Source organism: Salvelinus alpinus, chromosome 3 (assembly GCF_045679555.1).
Source record: "Salvelinus alpinus chromosome 3, SLU_Salpinus.1, whole genome shotgun sequence".
NCBI lineage: Eukaryota > Metazoa > Chordata > Actinopteri > Salmoniformes > Salmonidae > Salvelinus > Salvelinus alpinus.
The window spans coordinates 8,355,541-8,375,211 of NC_092088.1; the positions used below are offsets into that span (position 1 = coordinate 8,355,541).

The following is a 19,671-nucleotide window of genomic DNA, read 5'->3' on the forward strand; positions in this document are numbered from 1 at the left end:
TAGACCAGAGCCCTATTCCCTTTATAGTGCACTACATTAGACCAGGACCCTATTCCCTTTATAGTGCACTCCTTTAGACCAGAGCCCTATTCCCTTTATAGTGCACTACATTAGACCAGAGCCCTATTCCCTTTTATAGTGCACTACTTTAGACCAGAGCCCTATTCCCTTTTTATAGTGCACTACTATAGACCAGAGCCCTATATAGTGCACTACTATAGACTAGGGCCCTATTCCCTATATAGTGCACTACTTTAGACCAGAGCCCTATTCCCTTTTTAGTGCACTACTTTAGACCAGAGCCCTATTCCCTTTATAGTGCACTACATTAGACCAGAGCCCTATTCCCTTTTTGTAGTGCACTACATTAGACCAGGGCCCTTTGTAGTGCACTACTATAGACCAGGGCCCTATTCCCTATATAGTGCACTACTTTAGACCACACCCCATGGGGAGTAGTGCTCTTTATTAGGGACAGGGTGCGATTTGTTATGCAGCCACTGTGTGTAGTATATACACTGCTCAAAAAAATAAAGGGAACACTTAAACAACACAATGTAACTCCAAGTCAATCACACTTCTGTGAAATCAAACTGTCCACTTAGGAAGCAACACTGATTGACAATACATTTCACATGCTGTTGTGCAAATGGAATAGACAAAAGGTGGAAATTATAGGCAATTAGCAAGACACCCCCAAAAAAGGAGTGATTCTGCAGGTGGTGACCACAGACCACTTCTCAGTTCCTATGCTTCCTGGCTGATGTTTTGGTCACTTTTGAATGCTGGCGGTGCTCTCACTCTAGTGGTAGCATGAGACGGAGTCTACAACCCACACAAGTGGCTCAGGTAGTGCAGCTCATCCAGGATGGCACATCAATGCGAGCTGTGGTAAAAAGGTTTGCTGTGTCTGTCAGCGTAGTGTCCAGAGCATGGAGGCGCTACCAGGAGACAGGCCAGTACATCAGGAGACGTGGAGGAGGCCGTAGGAGGGCAACAACCCAGCAGCAGGACCGCTACCTCCGCCTTTGTGCAAGGAGGTGCACTGCCAGCGCCTCCAGCAGGCCACAAATGTGCATGTGTCTGCTCAAACGGTCAGAAACAGACTCCATGAGGGTGGTATGAGGGCCCGACGTCCACAGGTGGGGGTTGTGCTTACAGCCCAACACCGTGCAGGACGTTTGGCATTTGCCAGAGAACACCAAGATTGGCAAATTCGCCACTGGCGCCCTGTGCTCTTCACAGATGATAGCAGGTTCACACTGAGCACATGAGCACATGTGACAGACGTGACAGAGTCTGGAGACGCCGTGGAGAACGTTCTGCTGCCTGCAACATCCTCCAGCATGACCGGTTTGGCGATGGGTCAGTCATGGTGTGGGGTGGCATTTCTTTGTGGGGCCGCACAGCCCTCCATGTGCTCGCCAGAGGTAGCCTGACTGCCATTAGGTACCGAGATGAGATCCTCAGACCCCTTGTGAGACCATATGCTGACACATGCACATTTGTGGCCTGCTGGAGGTCATTTTGCAGGGCTCTGGCAGTGCACCTCCTTGCACAAAGGCGGAGGTAGCGGTCCTGCTGCTAGGTTGTTGCCCTCCTACGGCCTCCTCCACGTCTCCTGATGTACTGGCCTGTCTCCTGGTAGCGCCTCCATGCTCTGGACACTACGCTGACAGACACAGCAAACCTTTTTACCACAGCTCGCATTGATGTGCCATCCTGGATGAACTGCACTACCTGAGCCACTTGTGTGGGTTGTAGACTCCGTCTCATGCTACCACTAGAGTGAGAGCACCGCCAGCATTCAAAAGTGACCAAAACATCAGCCAGGAAGCATAGGAACTGAGAAGTGGTCTGTGGTCACCACCTGCAGAATCACTCCTTTTTTGGGGGTGTCTTGCTAATTGCCTATAATTTCCACCTTTTGTCTATTCCATTTGCACAACAGCATGTGAAATGTATTGTCAATCAGTGTTGCTTCCTAAGTGGACAGTTTGATTTCACAGAAGTGTGATTGACTTGGAGTTACATTGTGTTGTTTAAGTGTTCCCTTTATTTTTTTGAGCAGTGTATATATATATATATAGCTTCTCTTCTTCTGTTATAAATATATAACAGCCCCTACCAGATGGTATGGCTACTGATACAGCCTGCAGTCTCAAACCATTTATCTATGTCCCCTAGGAGAAGAGAAGCAATATGACAGTATATTGAACACAATTACAGGGGTTTCAGGCAGTCAGTCAGTCAGTCAGTCAGGTGTGTGCGTTTCACAGCTTGGCTGAGTAGATCATTCTGGTTGGTCGAAAGGGTACTAGCTATTTTCTAATAAACTCATGGTACAGGACTCCACGGCCCCTCTGGGATTATCCCTAACAAAAACGTTGTAGGCCTGCTGTGTGTGAGCTAATAACGTCATGTGATCCAGGTCTGGAGTCCTGTTCTATTGACGCCTCTTAGCACCGTGGCGTCGGCCGTAATGGCCGTGGCGTCGACCGTAATATTGACCGTAGTATTGACCGTAGTATTGACCGTAGTATTGACCGTAAGGCCAAAAGACAGCTGCTTATGAGGGCTGTATGATGGTGTTTGCTATAGTTGTTTGTTGACCTGTTCAAACTCCTCCAGGTCCACCTCTCCGTCTCCGTTCAGGTCAAACATCTTGAAGGCGATCTCAAAATTCCTCTGTGGCGCTGAGAGAGAAACACACAGGCGAGAAACACTACATTACATCTCACGATCAGACCTGGATTCAAATACTACATCAACTCTCTGAAATAATTGGATAATTTGCTCTGGGTTTGCCAGGTGAGGCAGATTAGCAGGGTTGACTGTTCCAACTGGTTAAACTGCACCAGGAACAAGTTACAAACATACACAAAAAAAACACAGGGTCTTCATTGGGCCTTTGTCCATTCTGCTCCTATTATTTCTATGGGACTTACAATAATATGACTCACAGGAGTAATTCACAACGTGAGACCAACACCTACAGAGCCTTCAGATTGTATTCACACTACTTGAACGGCTTCCACATGTTGTCGTGTTACAGCCTGAATTTCAAAACGGATTAAATTAAGATTGTGTCACTGGCCTACACACAATACCTCAAATTCGGGTTTTTAGAAATGTTTACAAATTAATTTTAAAAAATGAATGAAAAGATTAAATGTTTTGAGTTGATAAGTATTCAACCCCGTTGTTATGGCAACGCCTAAATAAGTTCAGGAGTAAAGGTTTGCTTAACAAATCACAATTTTTGAATGACTACCTCATCTCTGTACCCCAGACACAACTATCTGTAAGCTCCCGTCGTCGAACAGTGAATTTAAAACACAGATTTAACCACAAAGACCAGGGAGGTTTTCCAATGCCTCGCAAAGAAGGGCACTTAAATTAACTTTATGTCCTGAATACAAAGTTATGTTTGTACAACACATATATGAGTACCATATTTTCAAGCATGGTGGTGGCTGCATCATGTTATGGGTATGCTTGTCATCAGCAAGGTCTAGGGCGTTTTTTAGGATAAAAATAGACTCAATAGACCTAAGCACAGGAAACTCCTAGAGGAAAACAGGTTCAGTCTGCTTTCCAACAGACACTGGGAGACAAATTCACCTTTCAGCAGGACAATAACCTAAAACACAAGGCCAAATCTACACTGGAGTTGTTTACCAAGAAGACATTGAATGTTCCTGAGTGGCCAAGTTATAGTTTTAACTTAAATCAGATTGAAAATCTACTGCAAGACTAGAAAATGGCTGTCTAGCAATGATCAACAACCAACTTAAGAGCTTCATTTTTTTTTTTTTTTACAAATAATAATGTACAAATATTGTACAATCCAGGTGTAAAGACTTACCCAGAAAGACTCACAGCTTTCAAAGTTGATTCTAACATGTATTGACTCAGGGGGTTAAATACTTATTTAATCAAGATGCATTACGGTTTTATTTTTCAGACATGTTTAACAAAATGTTAAAATTGTTATTCCACTTTGACAGAGTATTTTGTTTAGATCGTTGACCAACAAAATGGCAATTAAATCTATTTTATTCCACTTAGTAACACAACAAAATGTGGAAAAAGTCCAGGTGTGTGAATGAAATTGGGGAGGAAAATATGTAATCTCGTCTCATCTCTGCCCGCTTAACTCGGAAGCCAGTTGCACAAATGTGTCAGAGTTCAACTGACGACCGAGTCAGCCTGCAGGCGTCTGGCTCGCCAAAAGGAGTCGCTAGAGTGTGACGAGTCAAGTAAAGCCCCCCCTAACCCGGACGATTGTGCGCCGCCCTATGGGACTCCCCGTCACGGCCGGATGTGACACATCCTGGGCTCGAACCCGGGTCTGTAGTGACGCCTCGAGCACTGCGATGCAGTGCCTTAGACCGTGGTGTCACTCGGGAGGCCGGGCGTGAATACTTCTGAAGGCCCTGTAACATTTGGGTTCAGGCCTTCACTACACAGATCAACATGGGTTACTGGGTTCAGGCCTTCACTACACACATCAACATCGGTTACTGGGTTCAGTAGTATGTGTGTGACTTGAACCCACAACCTTGGTGTCTGTCTGTCTGTCTGAGAGAGTCAGGTCCAAAGAGAGGCCTGTGTGTGTGTGTGTGGGGGGGGGACTTACTAGAGAGCACGGTAGTGAGGAAGATGTAATCAGAGAAGGAGATGAGACCACACTCCCCCAGTGTGAAGAAGATACTGTCCTCATCTGCAAACTTCTCCCTCTCCTGGGAAATCTTCTACTCATCAGGGAGAGAGAGAGAGAGAGAGAGAGAGAGGTAGAGAGAGAGACACTAGTTACAGCCCGTGTGAGCAAGGGGAACCTCCCAGGTTTGGGTTGCAGCACACCACTACTATCAAGACTGAGAGGCTCCTCACTGTGTGTGACGCGATGGAGATCCCCTTCAAGCACACATAAACACACAGTAGGGATTAGCACACAATGCTAACACAATGCTAACACAATGCTAACACAATGCTAACACAATGCTAACGACACAGTGAAAACAACCATGCAAGTGCTACATACATGTCACACATCCAGGCAGAGGGAGCAGTGAGGAATCAAAGTTAGTCAGCACAATACAACACAATATAAACTGATCCTAAACAGTGGTATAATAACTCAGACATCAAATAGAGACACAAGGTCTCTCTCTCACACACCTTAACAAGTGTCCTATTATACACGGAGTGGACAAAACATTAGGAACTCTGTCAACGACCGACTGACCAGGTGAACGCTATGATCCCTTATTGATGTCACCTGTTAAATCCCCTTCTAATCAGTGTAGATGAAGGGGAGGAGACGGGTTAAAGAAGGATTTTTAAGCCTTAAGACATGGGTTGTGTATGTGTGCCATTCAGCGGGTGAATGAGCAAGACAAAAGATTTTAAGTGCCTTTAAACAGGGTATGGTAGTAGGTGCCAGGTGCACCGGTTTGAGTGTGTCAAGAACTGCAACGCTGCTGGGTTTTTCACACTCAACAGTTTCCTGTGTTTATCAAGAATGGTCCACCACCCAAAGGACATCCAGCCAACTTTACACAACTGTGGGAAGCATTGGAGTCAACATGGGCCAGCATCCCTGTGGAACACTTTCGACACCTTGTAGAGTCCATGTCCCGACCTATTGAGGCTGTTCTGAGGGTAGGGGGTGCAAGTCAATACTAGGAAGGTGTTCCTTATGTTTTGTACACTCAGCGTATATACACACACACCAACAACAACAACAGAAGGTATTCACACTGACTCACAAGTGGGAGAATCTCAGATTAAGCCTAGTCCTAAACTAAAAAAAAGTCATTATAATGGATATTCTCCACCACTGATCTAGGCTTTATCTGGGTCCAGTTAATCAGACCATTGACTCTCACACAGACAGAGGAAAACTACAGACAGAGAAAAACTAGACAGAGGAAAAGGACATTAATAAAAGTGATATTAAAACAGTGATGTTGTAACATGCAGAAACAGCACAGTGGGAGGTACAGTGAGAGTCCATTACAGTGCAGAGATCACAGTGGGTGAGTGGAAGGTGGTTGAATTAAACACGGATCCCAGTGAGAGAAAACGAGTACAGTGTACAGTCACCAGACTACTCTATATAGAGCATGCAGAAGTCTGGGTCAGGTCAAGGCCTGGCTGAGACCAGACCAACCAACAGGAGTTACCTCCGTCTGATAGAAGAGTCCAGAAGAGAGAGGAGGGAGAGAGGAAAGAGAGAGGAACGAGAGAGAGAAAAGAGAGAGCGAGAGAGAGAAAAAAAGAGAGGGAGAGAGAGCAGGAGAGAGAGAAAAAAAGAGAGGGAGAGAGAGGGAGAGAGAGCGAGAAGAGGGAGAGAGAGCGAGAAGAGGAGGGAGAGAGAGCGAGAAGAGAAGAGGGAGAGAGAGCGAGAAGAGGGAGAGAGAGAAAAGAGAGGGCGAGCGAGAAAGAGGGAGAGCGAGAAAGAGGGAGAGCGAGAGGAGAGAGAGAAGAGAGAGAAAAGAGAGAAGGGGTTAAAACACGACATCCTAACTCTTCACAAGGGACACGCCTAGCCTCTAGTATAAAGTCAAACAGACTCATTAAGTACATAGTGCCTTTATACCCAAACAGACCTAGGCGGTCCCAAACAGACTCATTAAGTACATAGTGCCTTTATACCCAAACAGACCTAGGCGGTCCCAAACAGACTCATTAAGTACATAGTGCCTTTATACCCAAACAGACCTAGGCGGTCCCAAACAGACTCATTAAGTACATAGTGCCTTTATACCCAAACAGACCTAGGCGGTCCCAAACAGACTCATTAAGTACATAGTGCCTTTATACCCAAACAGACCTAGGCGGTCCCAAATAGCACCCTGTTCCCTATACCCTATAGATGGGCCCCCATAACTATAAAGGGACTAGGGGGGCAGTTGGGACACTGGCCAGGAGCATCCTGTAACACTACACCCAATAAGCAGAGTCATCTGGACTCATAATAGTAGTTCTGTCCCAAATGGAACTTGTATTCCCTTTATTTAGTCCACTCCTTTTGACCACGGACAATATATATGTCACGGGTGTAAATATAGAAAATATGGTTTCCACCATAACATACATTGTTGATGTTTTACACATTTATAAAAAGGGGAAGGAGTGGGTGAGAGAGAGAAGAGGAGGAGGACGGCAGAGAGAGGAAGAGAAGCGAGAGAGGGATATTTTAGATCCAGCGCTATGGCTGAAATGGAGAAAGAACCCAAGGAGGAGAGGGGTGAGGGAGGGAGGACAGAGAGAGAGAGAGAGAGAGAGAGAGAGAGAGAGAGAGAGAGAGAACCCAAGGAGGGGAGGGGTGAGGGAGGACAGAGAGAGAGAGAGAACCCAAGGAGGGGAGGGGTGAGGGAGGACAGACAGAGAGAGAGAGAGCGAGACAGGAAAGCCAGCTGGTGATTGTGTAAGTTGTCTGTCATGTCTGTAGGTGTGGTACCACTGTAGATGAGTGCATAGTGGGGGCTTTGACTTGTGTTTGGGGTGAATGGTACCAGTTGACAGATTGGACATGTGAGCCCCTAGGCAAATAACCTGGGCTCACACACTACTGTAGAGCACAGTACAATAAAGTGCATTATGATAAAGTACAGTATAATACATTACAGTACACTAAAGTACAGTAGAGTATAATAGAGTACAGTACAATAAAGTACATTATGATAAAGTACAGTAGAGTATAATACATTACAGTACAGTACAGTATAATACATTACAGTACAGTACAGTATAATACATTACAGTACAGTAGAGTATAATAGAGTACAGTACAATAAAGTACAGTAGAGTATAATACATTACAGTACACTAAAGTACAGTAGAGTATAATAGAGTACAGTACAATAAAGTACATTATGATAAAGTACAGTAGAGTATAATACATTACAGTACAGTACAGTATAATACATTACAGTACAGTACAGTATAATACATTACAGTACAGTAGAGTATAATAGAGTACAGTACAATAAAGTACAGTAGAGTATAATACATTACAGTACACTAAAGTACAGTAGAGTATAATAGAGTACAGTACAATAAAGTACATTATGATAAAGTACAGTAGAGTATAATACATTACAGTACACTAAAGTACAGTATAATAGAGTACAGTACAATAAAGTACATTATGATAAAGTACAGTATAATAGAGTACAGTACAATAAAGTACATTATGATAAAGTACAGTAGAGTATAATACATTACAGTACACTAAAGTACAGTACAGTATAATAGAGTACAGTACAATAAAGTACATTATGATAAAGTACAGTAGAGTATAATAGAGTACAGTACAATAAAGTAGAGTATAATAGAGTACAGTACAATAAAGTAGAATATAATAGCATACAGTACAGTAAAGTAGCGCACATAAAAGTAAAGCACAGTAGAGTACAGTACAATAATTTACAGTACAATACAGTACAATAATTTACAGTACAATATAGTAAAATAAAGTAGTGTAAAGTACAAATAAAGTAGAGTATAATAGAGTACAGTACAATAAAGTAGAATATAATAGCGTACAGTACAATAAAGTAGTGCACATCAAAGTAAAGCACAGTAGAGTACAATCATTTACAGTACAATATAGTCAAATAAAGTAGTGTAAAGTACAAATAAAGTAGATCACAATTCTACTCATCTCCCTCCCCGGAGACTTAACTCAGTCTCTCTCTATCCTTCCATCTCCCTTAAAATCGCTCACTCTCTCTGATGACAGACTTGATGTGCCGTGAACCACAGGGCCCCCCGTAAACCACAGGGGCCCCCGTAAACCACAGGGCCCCTGGTGTAACATAGCGCACTATATAAAAGAATAGCATACCACTTGGGACTCCCGCTCAGTGTCTTTGATAAAAAACAGGCTGGTCTGAATATCTGTAATAATACGAAGTGTAATCTGTGTTGATTTAGGCTCAGCTGAATGTGTTTGTGAGACAGATTTCCCCCAGCTAAACCAGAATCATCTTGGATAAACTCTAGCGGTTGTATTTCTATAAAAACACTCAGCATGTCCTAGTTAATAACATTCTGCTCCCGGAGCTCTAGCCTGCATCACCAATGGAACCCTACTCCCTATATAGTGCACTACTTTAGATCAGGGCCTATAGGTCTCAGGTCAAAAGTAGTGCACTATCTAAGGAATGGGATCCATTTGAGAAACAACCAGTATCTTCAAATGGAGTGTAATCCTAATTGCTGCAGTGCTGGAGTTAATTAAGTAAGTACTGCCTCCCCTGTGTGTGTCTGTCAGTCTCTGTCACGCTATGGCCCTGCAGGCTCTAGTCAACTGCACTGTGTGATTACTCCGCCAGCACTGTGTGTGTGTGTGTGTGTGTGTGTGTGTGTGTGTGTGTGTGTGTGTGTGTGTGTGTGTGTGTGTGTGTGTGTGTGTGTGTGTGTGTGTGTGTGTGTTCAGCTCAGGCAGAAAGACTAAATCAGAGCTTGGACCAGGGTGGGCTAGGCCACAGGGAGACAGAGAGAGACAACTCTGGGTTAGGGTAGAAGCCTGGTCAGACGATTTTACACCAACATATGAGAGATGATCGCTGGCAGTCCAGCCAGGCTAGCAGTCCAGCCAGGCTAGCAGTCCAGCCAGGCTAGCAGTCCAGCTGAAGTCAACTACTAGCCCAACACTCCAGTGAACTCTGACTAGATCTGAAAACAGCCAGATTTTCATGATCCCAGAACAGTCTGTGCAGTACAGCCAACTATTCCCTGATCCCAGAACAGTCTGTGCAGTACAGCCAACTATTCCCTGATCCCAGAACAGTCTGTGCAGTACAGCCAACTATTCCCTGATCCCAGAACAGTCTGTGCAGTACAGCCAACTATTCCCTGATCCCAGAACAGTCTGTGCAGTACAGCCAACTATTCCCTGATCCCAGAACAGTCTGTGCAGTACAGCCAACTATTCCCTGATCCCAGAACAGTCTGTGCAGTACAGCCAACTATTCCCTGATCCCAGAACAGTCTGTGCAGTACAGCCAACTATTCCCTGATCCCCGAACAGTATGTGCAGTACAGCCAACTATTCCCTGATCCCCGAACAGTATGTGCAGTACAGCCAACTATTCCCTGATCCCCGAACAGTATGTGCAGTACAGCCAACTACTATACAGCCAACTATTCCCTAATCCCAGATGCATAAATGTAAATCTCTCAATTTATTTCACTTGTGTGGCTTTCCAGGGAACCTAACTAGGCCAAAACTCAAATTAACCCCCAGAGTCTAACTAACACAGGTTTGAGCCAACGTTACTGGACTGAACTCCCAGTCTAACTAACACAGGTTTGAGCCAACGTTACTCAACTCCCAGAGTCTAACTAACACAGGTTTGAGCCAAAACTCAACCCCCAGAGTCTAACTAACACAGGTTTGAGCCAAAGTCACTGGACTGAATGAGCACAGTACAGCCAGAGGGTTGCATGCAGAAAGACTCTCTCAACTCAGTTCACTTGGATGCAAGTTAAATGCAGCGCTGCTTTGTGAAATATCCAGTTCAAAAGAAAGGTCATTAAAGTGGGGGGGTTGTGTGTAGTCTATTCCCTGATCCCAGAACAGTCTGTGCAGTACAGTCAACTACTATACAGCCAACTATTCCCTGATCCCAGAACAGTCTGTGCAGTACAGTCAACTATTCCCTGATCCCAGAACAGTCTGTGCTGTACAGCCAACTACTATACAGCCAACTATTCCCTGATCCCAGAACAGCCTGTGCAGTACAGCCAACAGAGCTTTGTTATAGATAGATATTAGATATATAGATAGAGATATATAGCTAGATATACAGATATAGACAGATATAGATATAGACAGATATATACAGATATAGATAGATATATAGATATAGATAGATATAGACAGATAGACAGACAGATATAGATAGATATAGACAGATATATAGATATAGACAGATATATAGATAGATAGATATATAGATAGACAGATATAGATATAGACAGATATATAGATATAGACAGATACAGTGGGGAGAACAAGTATTTGATACACTGCCGATTTTGCAGGTTTTCCTACTTACAAAGCATGTAGAGGTCTGTAATTTCTATCATAGGTACACTTCAACTGTGAGAGACGGAATCTAAAACAAAAATCCAGAAAATCACATTGTATGATTTTTAAGTAATTAATTTGCATTTTATTGCATGACATAAGTATTTGATCACCTACCAACCAGTAAGAATTCCGGCTCTCACAGACCTGTTAGTTTTTCTTTAAAAAGCCCTGCTGTTCTCCACTCATTACCTGTATTAACTGCACCTGTTTGAACTCGTTACCTGTATAAAAGACACCTGTCCACACACTCAATCAAACAGACTCCAACCTCTCCACAATGGCCAAGACGAGAGAGCTGTGTAAGGACATCAGGGAAAAAAATTGTAGGCCTGCACAAGGCTGGGATGGGCTACAGGACAATAGGCAGGCAGCTTGGTGAGAAGGCAACAACTGTTGGCGCAATTATGGAAAAAAATGGAAGAAAAAAAAATGGAAGAAGTTCAAGATGACGGTCAATCAGTCATGTGGTCTGATGAGACAAAAATAGAGCTTTTTGGTCTAAACTCCACTCGCCGTGTTTGGAGGAGGAAGAAGGATGAGTACAACCCCAAGAACACCATCCCAACCGTGAAGCATGGAGGTGGAAACATCATTCTTTGGGGATGCTATCTGCAAAGGGGACAGGACGACTGCACCGTATTGAGGGGAGGATGGATGGGGCCATGCATCGCGAGATCTTGGCCAACAACCTCCTACCCTCAGTAAGAGCATTGAAGATGGGTCGTGGCTGGGTCTTCCAGCATGACAACGACCCGAAACACACAGCCAGGGCAACAAAGGAGTGGCTCCGTAAGAAGCATCTCAAGGTCCTGGAGTGGCCTAGCCAGTCTCCAGACCTGAACCCAATAGAAAATCTTTGGAGGGAGCTGAAAGTCCGTATTGCCCAGCGACAGCCCCGAAACCTGAAGGATCTGGAGAAGGTCTGTATGGAGGAGTGGGCCAAAATCCCCTGCTGCAGTGTGTGCAAACCTGGTCAAGAACTACAGGAAACGTATGACCTCTGTAATTGCAAACAAAGGTTTCTGTACCAAATATTAAGTTCTGCTTTTCTGATGTATCAAATACTTATGTCATGCAATAAAATGCAAATTAATTACTTAAAAATCATACAATGTGATTTTCTGGATTTTTGTTTTAGATTCCGTCTCTCACAGTTGAAGTGTACCTGTGATAAAAATTACAGACCTCTACATGCTTTGTAAGTAGGAAAACCTGCAAAATCGGCAGTGTATCAAATACTTGTTCTCCCCACTGTATATAGATAGACAGATATATAGATAGATAGATATATAGATAGACAGATATAGATAGATATATAGATAGACAGATATATAGATATAGACAGATATATAGACAGATATAGATAGATATAGACAGATATATAGATATAGACAGATATATAGATAGACAGATATATAGATAGACAGAGACAGATATATAGATAGACAGATATATAGATAGACAGATATATAGATAGATATAGATAGATATATAGATAGACTACATGTATCCTGGTCCTGGCTGGATACTTATGGTGCTTTCTAAAAACATTCATAGTTTGAAGTTAAGCTTCCAATCAACAACAACAGACCTGTCATTAAACACAGGGGGTTGTATGAAATCAGATTGAATCTAGTCTGAAAATAGTGGATCCCCTGTCAGTGTCAACCCACAAGGTCAGCTCCTGTCAATGGACACGGCTAGGCACCAGGGTGCGCCGCTGCGTTCAACTGTGTTCTCATCAACGCTTAGTCATGACATCCAAACACAGATGGTTAAGCCACTTACATAGCTACATCAGAGAAGAACCTGTGTTCGTTTACGATGTTGCGTTTACAGGCGGCACAAATCTCTTTCACAATGTGTGTTATACTATGTGGACTTCACATTGAACACCATCAGAAAACTAGTACAAACAACTGCATTTGTGGGGCCTGGTTCTGGGGTGAGGCCCGGGGACGCGTGACGGTTTGGGCCTGGTCCTCTTTAATGCACCGTAGTCATAGTAACAGACACATTAATGACGATCAACTATCTGCCCTGTCCAACACCGCAGCTGAGAGAGAGAGCGAGAGAGAGAGCGCGAGTGTAAAGTGGTGTGGAGAGAGACACATACACTATATATATACAAAAGTATGTGGAAACCCCTTCAGATTAGTGGATTCGGCTATTTCAGCCACACCCGTTGCTGACAGGTGTATAAAATCGAGCACACCGCCATGCAATCTCCATAGACAAACATTGGCAGTATAATGGCCCGTACTGAAGAGCACAGTGACTTTCACAGGATGCCACCTTTCCAACAAGTCAGTTGGGCCCTGCTAGAGCTGCCCTGGTCAACTGTAAGTGCTGTTATTGTGAAGTGGAAACGCCTAGGAGCAACAACGGCTCAGCCCCGAAGTGGTAGGCCACACAAGATCACAGAACGGGACCACCGAGTGCTGAAGCTCGTAGCATGTGAAAATCGTCTGTCCTCGGTTGCAACACTCACTACCGAGTTCCAAACTGCCTCCGGATGCAGCGTCAGCACAATAACTGTTCGTCGGGAGCTTCATCAAATGGGTTTCCATGGCCGAGCAGCCGCACACAAGCCTAAGATCACCATGAGCAATGCCAAGCGTTGGCTGGAGTGGTGTAAAGCATTGGACTCTGGAGCATTGGAAACACGTAATCTGGGTTCGGCGGATGCCAGGAGAACGCTACCTGCCCCAATGCATAGTGCCAACTGTAAAGTTTGGTGGATGAGGCCCCTTCCAATGAAGGGAAATCTTAACACTACAGCCTACAATGACAGTTTGGGGAAGGCCCTTTCCTGTTTCAGCATGACAATGCCCCCCGTGCACAAAGCGAGGTCCATACAGAAACGGTTTGTTGAGATCGTTGTGGAAGAACTTGACGTTTTGGGTTGAATTGGAACACCGACTGTGAGTCAGGCCTAATCGCCAAACATCAGTGCCCGACCTCACCAATGCTCTTGTGGCTGAATGCAAGTCCCCGCAGCAATGTTCCAACATCTAGTGGAAAGCCTTCCCAGAAGAGTTGGAGGCTGTTGTAGCAGCAAAGGGGGAACCAACCTCATATTAATGCCCATGGTTATAGAATGAGATGTTCGACAAGCAGGTGTCCACATACTTTTGTTCATGTAGTGTACATACTGTTGCGTGAGTGAGTGAGTGAAAGAGACCGAGAGAGAGAAAAGAGAGAGAAAAGAGAGAGAGAAAAGAGAGAGAGAAGTCTCAGATATGGAAATCTATTCTAACTGTAGTTCGGTGTCTTTGTGCAGCTGCCCTGTCTGTGTGGGCTGGTTCCCTGTGCTATGGGGTCATGTGAGGCAGCTATGGGATAAGAGACACTTTTAAGAGAGGTGAAATAAACAGAGAATTTAAAAGTGACCTGCTTGGCTGATTGAAGGGAGGCCCAGGGAGAGAAAGCCAATCACACAAGCTGCTAGTTGTGACATTACAGATGCTAATGAGGCTTGGAGTCTCATTTACCAGGTAGGTCAGTCCAGACAGAAACAGAGACCTACAGAAAGTATTCAAACCCCTCGACTTTTTCCCAAATGTTACCTTACAGCCTTATTCTAAAATTGATTAAATCTACACACAATACCCCATAACGACAAAGCAAAAACAGGTTTTCAGAAATGTTTGCAAATGCAAACTAAATAGAATTTACATAAGTATTCAGACCCTTTACTCAGTACTTTGTTAAAGCACCTTTGGCAGCGATTACAGCCTTGAGTCTTCTTGGGTATGACGCTACAAGCTTGGCACACCTGTATTTGGGGAGTTTCTCCCATTCTTCTCCACAGATCCTCTCAAGCTCTGTCAGGTTGGATGGGGAGTGTTGCTGCACAGCTATTTTCAGGTCTCTCCAGAGATGTTCGATTGGGTTCAAGTCTGGGCCACTCCAGGACATTCAGAGACTTGTCCCGAAGCCACTCCTGTGTTTTCTTGGCTGTATGCTTAGGGTCGTTGTCCTGTTGGAAGGTGAACCTTCACCCCAGGCTGAGGTCCTGAGCGCTCTGGAGCAGGTTTTCTTCAAGGGTCTCTCTGTACTTTGCTCTGTTCATCTTTGCCTCGATCCTGACTATTCTCCCAATCCCTGAAAAACATCCCCACAGCATGATGCAGCCACCACCATGCTTCACTGTAGGGATGGTGCCAGGTTTCCTCCAGACGTGACACTTGGCATTCAGGTCAAAGAGTTCAATCTTGGTTTCATCAGACCAGAGAACCTTGTTTCTCATGGTCTGAGAGTCTTTAGGTGCCTTTTGGCAAACTCCAAGTGGGCTGTCATGCGCCTTTTACTGAGAAGTGGCTTCGATCTAGTCACTCTACCATAAAGACCTGATTGGTGGAGTGCTGCAGAGATGGTTGTCCTTCTGGAAGGTTCTTTTGGGGGGGGACAAGTACAGATATGATTAGATAGTACTCTACTGAACACCAGCCAGGTCTCCAGAGTATTGACTAGCAGAGCAGGTGTGCTGCTAATAACTTCTAGATAGAAATATTCAGAGAGGGAGCGAAGGCAACCACAGGTAAAGATGAATGAATCTCAGAGAAATGGTGTGTGTGTGTTGCTACCGACGATCAATTAACAATTATGGTCACTAAGGATCAACAGCTGTCCTTGAGGAGTAGATAGCCAGGTGTGCAGTCAAATCACACCAGCCCAACCTCTCTCTCTGTGTGTGTGTGTGTGTGTGTGTGTGTGTGTGTGTGTGTGTGTGTGTGTGTGTGTGTGTGTGTGTGTGTGTGTGTGTGTGTGTGTGTGTGAAAGAATAACAAAGTCAGAGCTAGTGAGGGAGAGAGAAAGAGAGGGAGAACGGGAGTAAGAAACAACAGGGGGAGGAGGGAGGAAGAGCGAGAGCAAGAAACAACAGGGGGAGGAGGGAGGAAGAGCGAGAGCAAGAAACAGCAGGGGGAGGAGGGAGGAAGAGCGAGAGTAAGAAACAGCAGGGGGAGGAGGGAGGAAGAGCGAGAGTAAGAAACAGCAGGGGGAGGAGGGAAGAAGAGCGAGAGTAAGAAACAGCAGGGGGAGGAGGGAGGAAGAGCGAGAGTAAGAAACAGCAGGGGGAGGAGGGAGGAAGAGCGAGAGTAAGAAACAACAGGGGGAGGAGGGAGGAAGAGCGAGAGTAAGAAACAGCAGGGGGAGGAGGGAGGAAGGCTGGTACACACAGATGTCCTTGGAAAGTTTGTTCCTGCCGCTGAAACAGAATAAAAGTCAGTAGCTATAACAACAAGAACTTGTGACGACAAGACAACAGGCATGTTTGTTTCCATGGCAGCAGCCCCGTCAGCATTCCTTTGTGAGTGACAGGCGTCACAACCAGTCACATGACAGATAGTGGTTGCCGTGGCATCACAGAGCGATAAAGGCCACAGGTGGTGTGTTTTATCAATAGAACAGAATCATTCTAGTGCTGGGATTCTATCACCAGAATCATTCTAGTGCTGGGATTCTATCACCAGAATCATTCTAGTGCTGGGATTCTATCAACAGAATCATTCTAGTGCTGGGATTCTATCAACAGAATCATTCTAGTGCTGGGATTCTATCAACAGAATCATTCTAGTGCTGGGATTCTATCAACAGAATCATTCTAGTGCTGGGATTCTATCAATAGATTCATTCTAGTGCTGGGATTCTATCAACAGAATCATTCTAGTGCTGGGATTCTATCAATAGAAGAAAGGGGTTTCAATGGGCCAAAGACATAGAATGAGTAGAATGTTCTATCCATTCTAATTCTATGTTCTGGGCTCTGTTCCAAGGCTGGAACACTGCCCCCTTCCTTCTTGAGGTATCATTGATCTAACACTGGTGGCTTGGTGAAAGCACGAAGTAGCTTTGGATTTAAAAGCACAAGTGTACACTTTCAAAAGAACGTTGGAGAATTGGGATGCAGCCATAATCACTGACCTAACACTAGAGGGTTGGTGAAAACAAGATTCTAATGAAGTAGCTTTGTTTCCCCAACCCAGTAAAAGTATTGGACCAGGGCCATAAGAAGCTATCCAGCAAATGGAGAGATGATTCATTTCCTGGGTTTAGATCACCCTGTGGTGCCACCATGCTGGCTGCAGAGAGGGGGAGCTATAACCTGCAGACCCGTGCCGCTCTACATACAGTACGGTCTCCCCTTCAGACACAGGCAAGGAGCAGAGCATGCTGGGAAAGAGCTACAGCAGCGCCAAAGCATTGGACAAGGCTGGAGAGAGCGAGAGAGGGTGACAGAGAGAGGGTGACAGAAGAGAAAGAGGAAGATGGAAGCATAGAGGCGGGGGTGAAGGGAGAGAGAGTGAAAGAGGGAGGGAAAGAGAAAGAGAGAGTAAAGGGAGAGTAAAGGGAGAGAGAAAGAGGGAGGAAGAAAGAGAGAGTAAAGGGAGAGAGGAAGAGAGAAAGTAAAAGGAGAGATGAAGAGAGAGCGTAAAGGGAGAGAGGAAGAGGGAGGAAGAAAGAGAGAGTAAAGTGAGGGAGAGATGTAACACAGGGGAACAGGACTGTTGTCATTCAGCACTAACAGAGTACAAGTTCTTATTGCATCTCAGCTTGGCAAGTGTTGATGTTTGTCCTCTTTAAGTACTTTGTTGTGACACACTCCAATTAGCACATGGTCCTGTGTGGTTGATCATTCAAACACTTAGACAGACACACACACACACGGGAGTAGCAGGTGATGTAATCCGTGCCCTGGCGCCGGTCTACCCTGATCCATATTGTTGCATAGTGCAGCAGTGTTTCATAGTCCCTGAAAAAGTCTACACGCAGAACAAAGAAGAGCAGAGGTCTCAGACCTCCACTGGACAGGGCTGTAAGTACAGTCTCACTACCCTCCCTTCCTGCTAGGTCTCAGACCTCCACTGGACAGGGCTGTAAGTACAGTCTCACTACCCTCCCTTCCTGCTAGGTATCAGACAGCCTTGTTCCTGTTCACGCTCCATTTCTCTGGGTCTTGGTGTGTCTCAACGTGCTACAGGTTAAACAAGGCGCATCCCTGCTGTCTAAAGGTCACCTAGCAGGTAGATCCTGTATCTAATCCTCTGGCCACAGGGAGGGTAACTAAACCTGTACTAACCCGTAGAGTAACAGAGAGGGGTGGGTAAACCCGTAGAGTAACAGGGAGTGTAGGTAAACCCGTAGAGCAACAGGGAGGGTAGGTAAACCCGTAGAGTAACAGGGAGGGGTAACTAAACCCGTAGAGTAACAGGGAGGGGAAGGTAAACCCGTAGAGTAACAGGGAGGGGAAGGCAAACCCGTAGAGTAACAGGGAGGGGAAGGTAAACCCGTAGAGTAACAGGGAGGGGAAGGTAAACCCGTAGAGTAACAGGGAGGGGAAGGTAAACCCGTAGAGTAACAGGGAGGGGAAGGTAAACCCGTAGAGCAACAGGGAGGGTAGCTAAACCCGTAGAGTAACAGGGAGGGGAAGGTAAACCCGTAGAGTAACAGGGAGGGGAAGGTAAACCCGTAGAGTAACAGGGAGGGTAGGTAAACCCGTAGAGTAACAGGGAGGGGGAGCTAAACCCGTAGAGTAACAGGGAGGGGAAGGTAAACCCGTAGAGTAACAGGGAGGGGTAACTAAACCCGTAGAGTAACAGGGAGGGGGAGCTAAACCCGTAGAGTAACAGGGAGGGGTAGCTAAACCCGTAGAGTAACAGGGAGGGGTAGGTAAACCCGTAGAGTAACATGGAGGGGTAGCTAAACCCGTAGAGTAACAGGGAGGGTAGGTAAACCCGTAGAGTAACAGGGAGGGGTAGCTAAACCCGTAGAGTAACAGGGAGGGGAAGGTAAACCCGTAGAGTAACAGGGAGGGGTAGGTAAACCCGTAGAGTAACAGGGAGGGGAAGGTAAACCCGTAGAGTAACAGGGAGGGGAAGGTAAACCCGTAGAGTAACAGGGAGGGGTAGGTAAACCCGTAGAGTAACAGGGAGGGTAGGTAAACCCGTAGAGTAACAGGGAGGGTAGGTAAACCCGTAGAGTAACAGGGAGGGGAAGGTAAACCCGTAGAGTAACAGGGAGGGTAACTAAACCCGTAGAGTAACAGGGAGGGGGAGCTAAACCCGTAGAGTAACAGGGAGGGGAAGGTAAACCCGTAGAGTAACAGGGAGGGGAAGGTAAACCCGTAGAGTAACAGGGAGGGGAAGGTAAACCCGTAGAGTAACAGGGAGGGGAAGGTAAACCCGTAGAGTAACAGGGAGGGAAGGTAAACCCGTAGAGTAACAGGGAGGGAAGGTAAACCCGTAGAGTAACAGGGAGGGGTAGGTAAACCCGTAGAGTAACAGGGAGGGTAGGTAAACCCGTAGAGTAACAGGGAGGGTAGGTAAACCCGTAGAGTAACAGGGAGGGTAGGTAAACCCGTAGAGTAACAGGGAGGGTAGGTAAACCCGTAGAGTAACAGGGAGGGGTAGCTAAACCCGTAGAGTAACAGGGAGGGAAGGTAAACCCGTAGAGTAACAGGGAGGGGTAGGTAAACCCGTAGAGTAACAGGGAGGGTAGGTAAACCCGTAGAGTAACAGGGAGGGTAGGTAAACCCGTAGAGTAACAGGGAGGGG

At 45.5% G+C, this 19,671-nt stretch overlaps 1 protein-coding gene across 1 annotated transcript in view; it reads right to left on the minus strand.

Annotated features, from left to right (window-relative positions):
* Nucleotides 1-19,671, minus strand: part of micu1 (mitochondrial calcium uptake 1) — a 152,007-nt gene that overhangs the window by 30,710 nt on the left and 101,626 nt on the right. The window contains exons 6-7 of the mRNA XM_071391369.1: nt 4,643-4,757; nt 2,614-2,696 (exon numbers count right to left, since the gene is read on the minus strand). Of these exons, the coding sequence (XP_071247470.1) occupies nt 2,614-2,696; nt 4,643-4,757 (198 nt within the window). The remainder of the gene's footprint in view (nt 1-2,613; nt 2,697-4,642; nt 4,758-19,671) is intronic.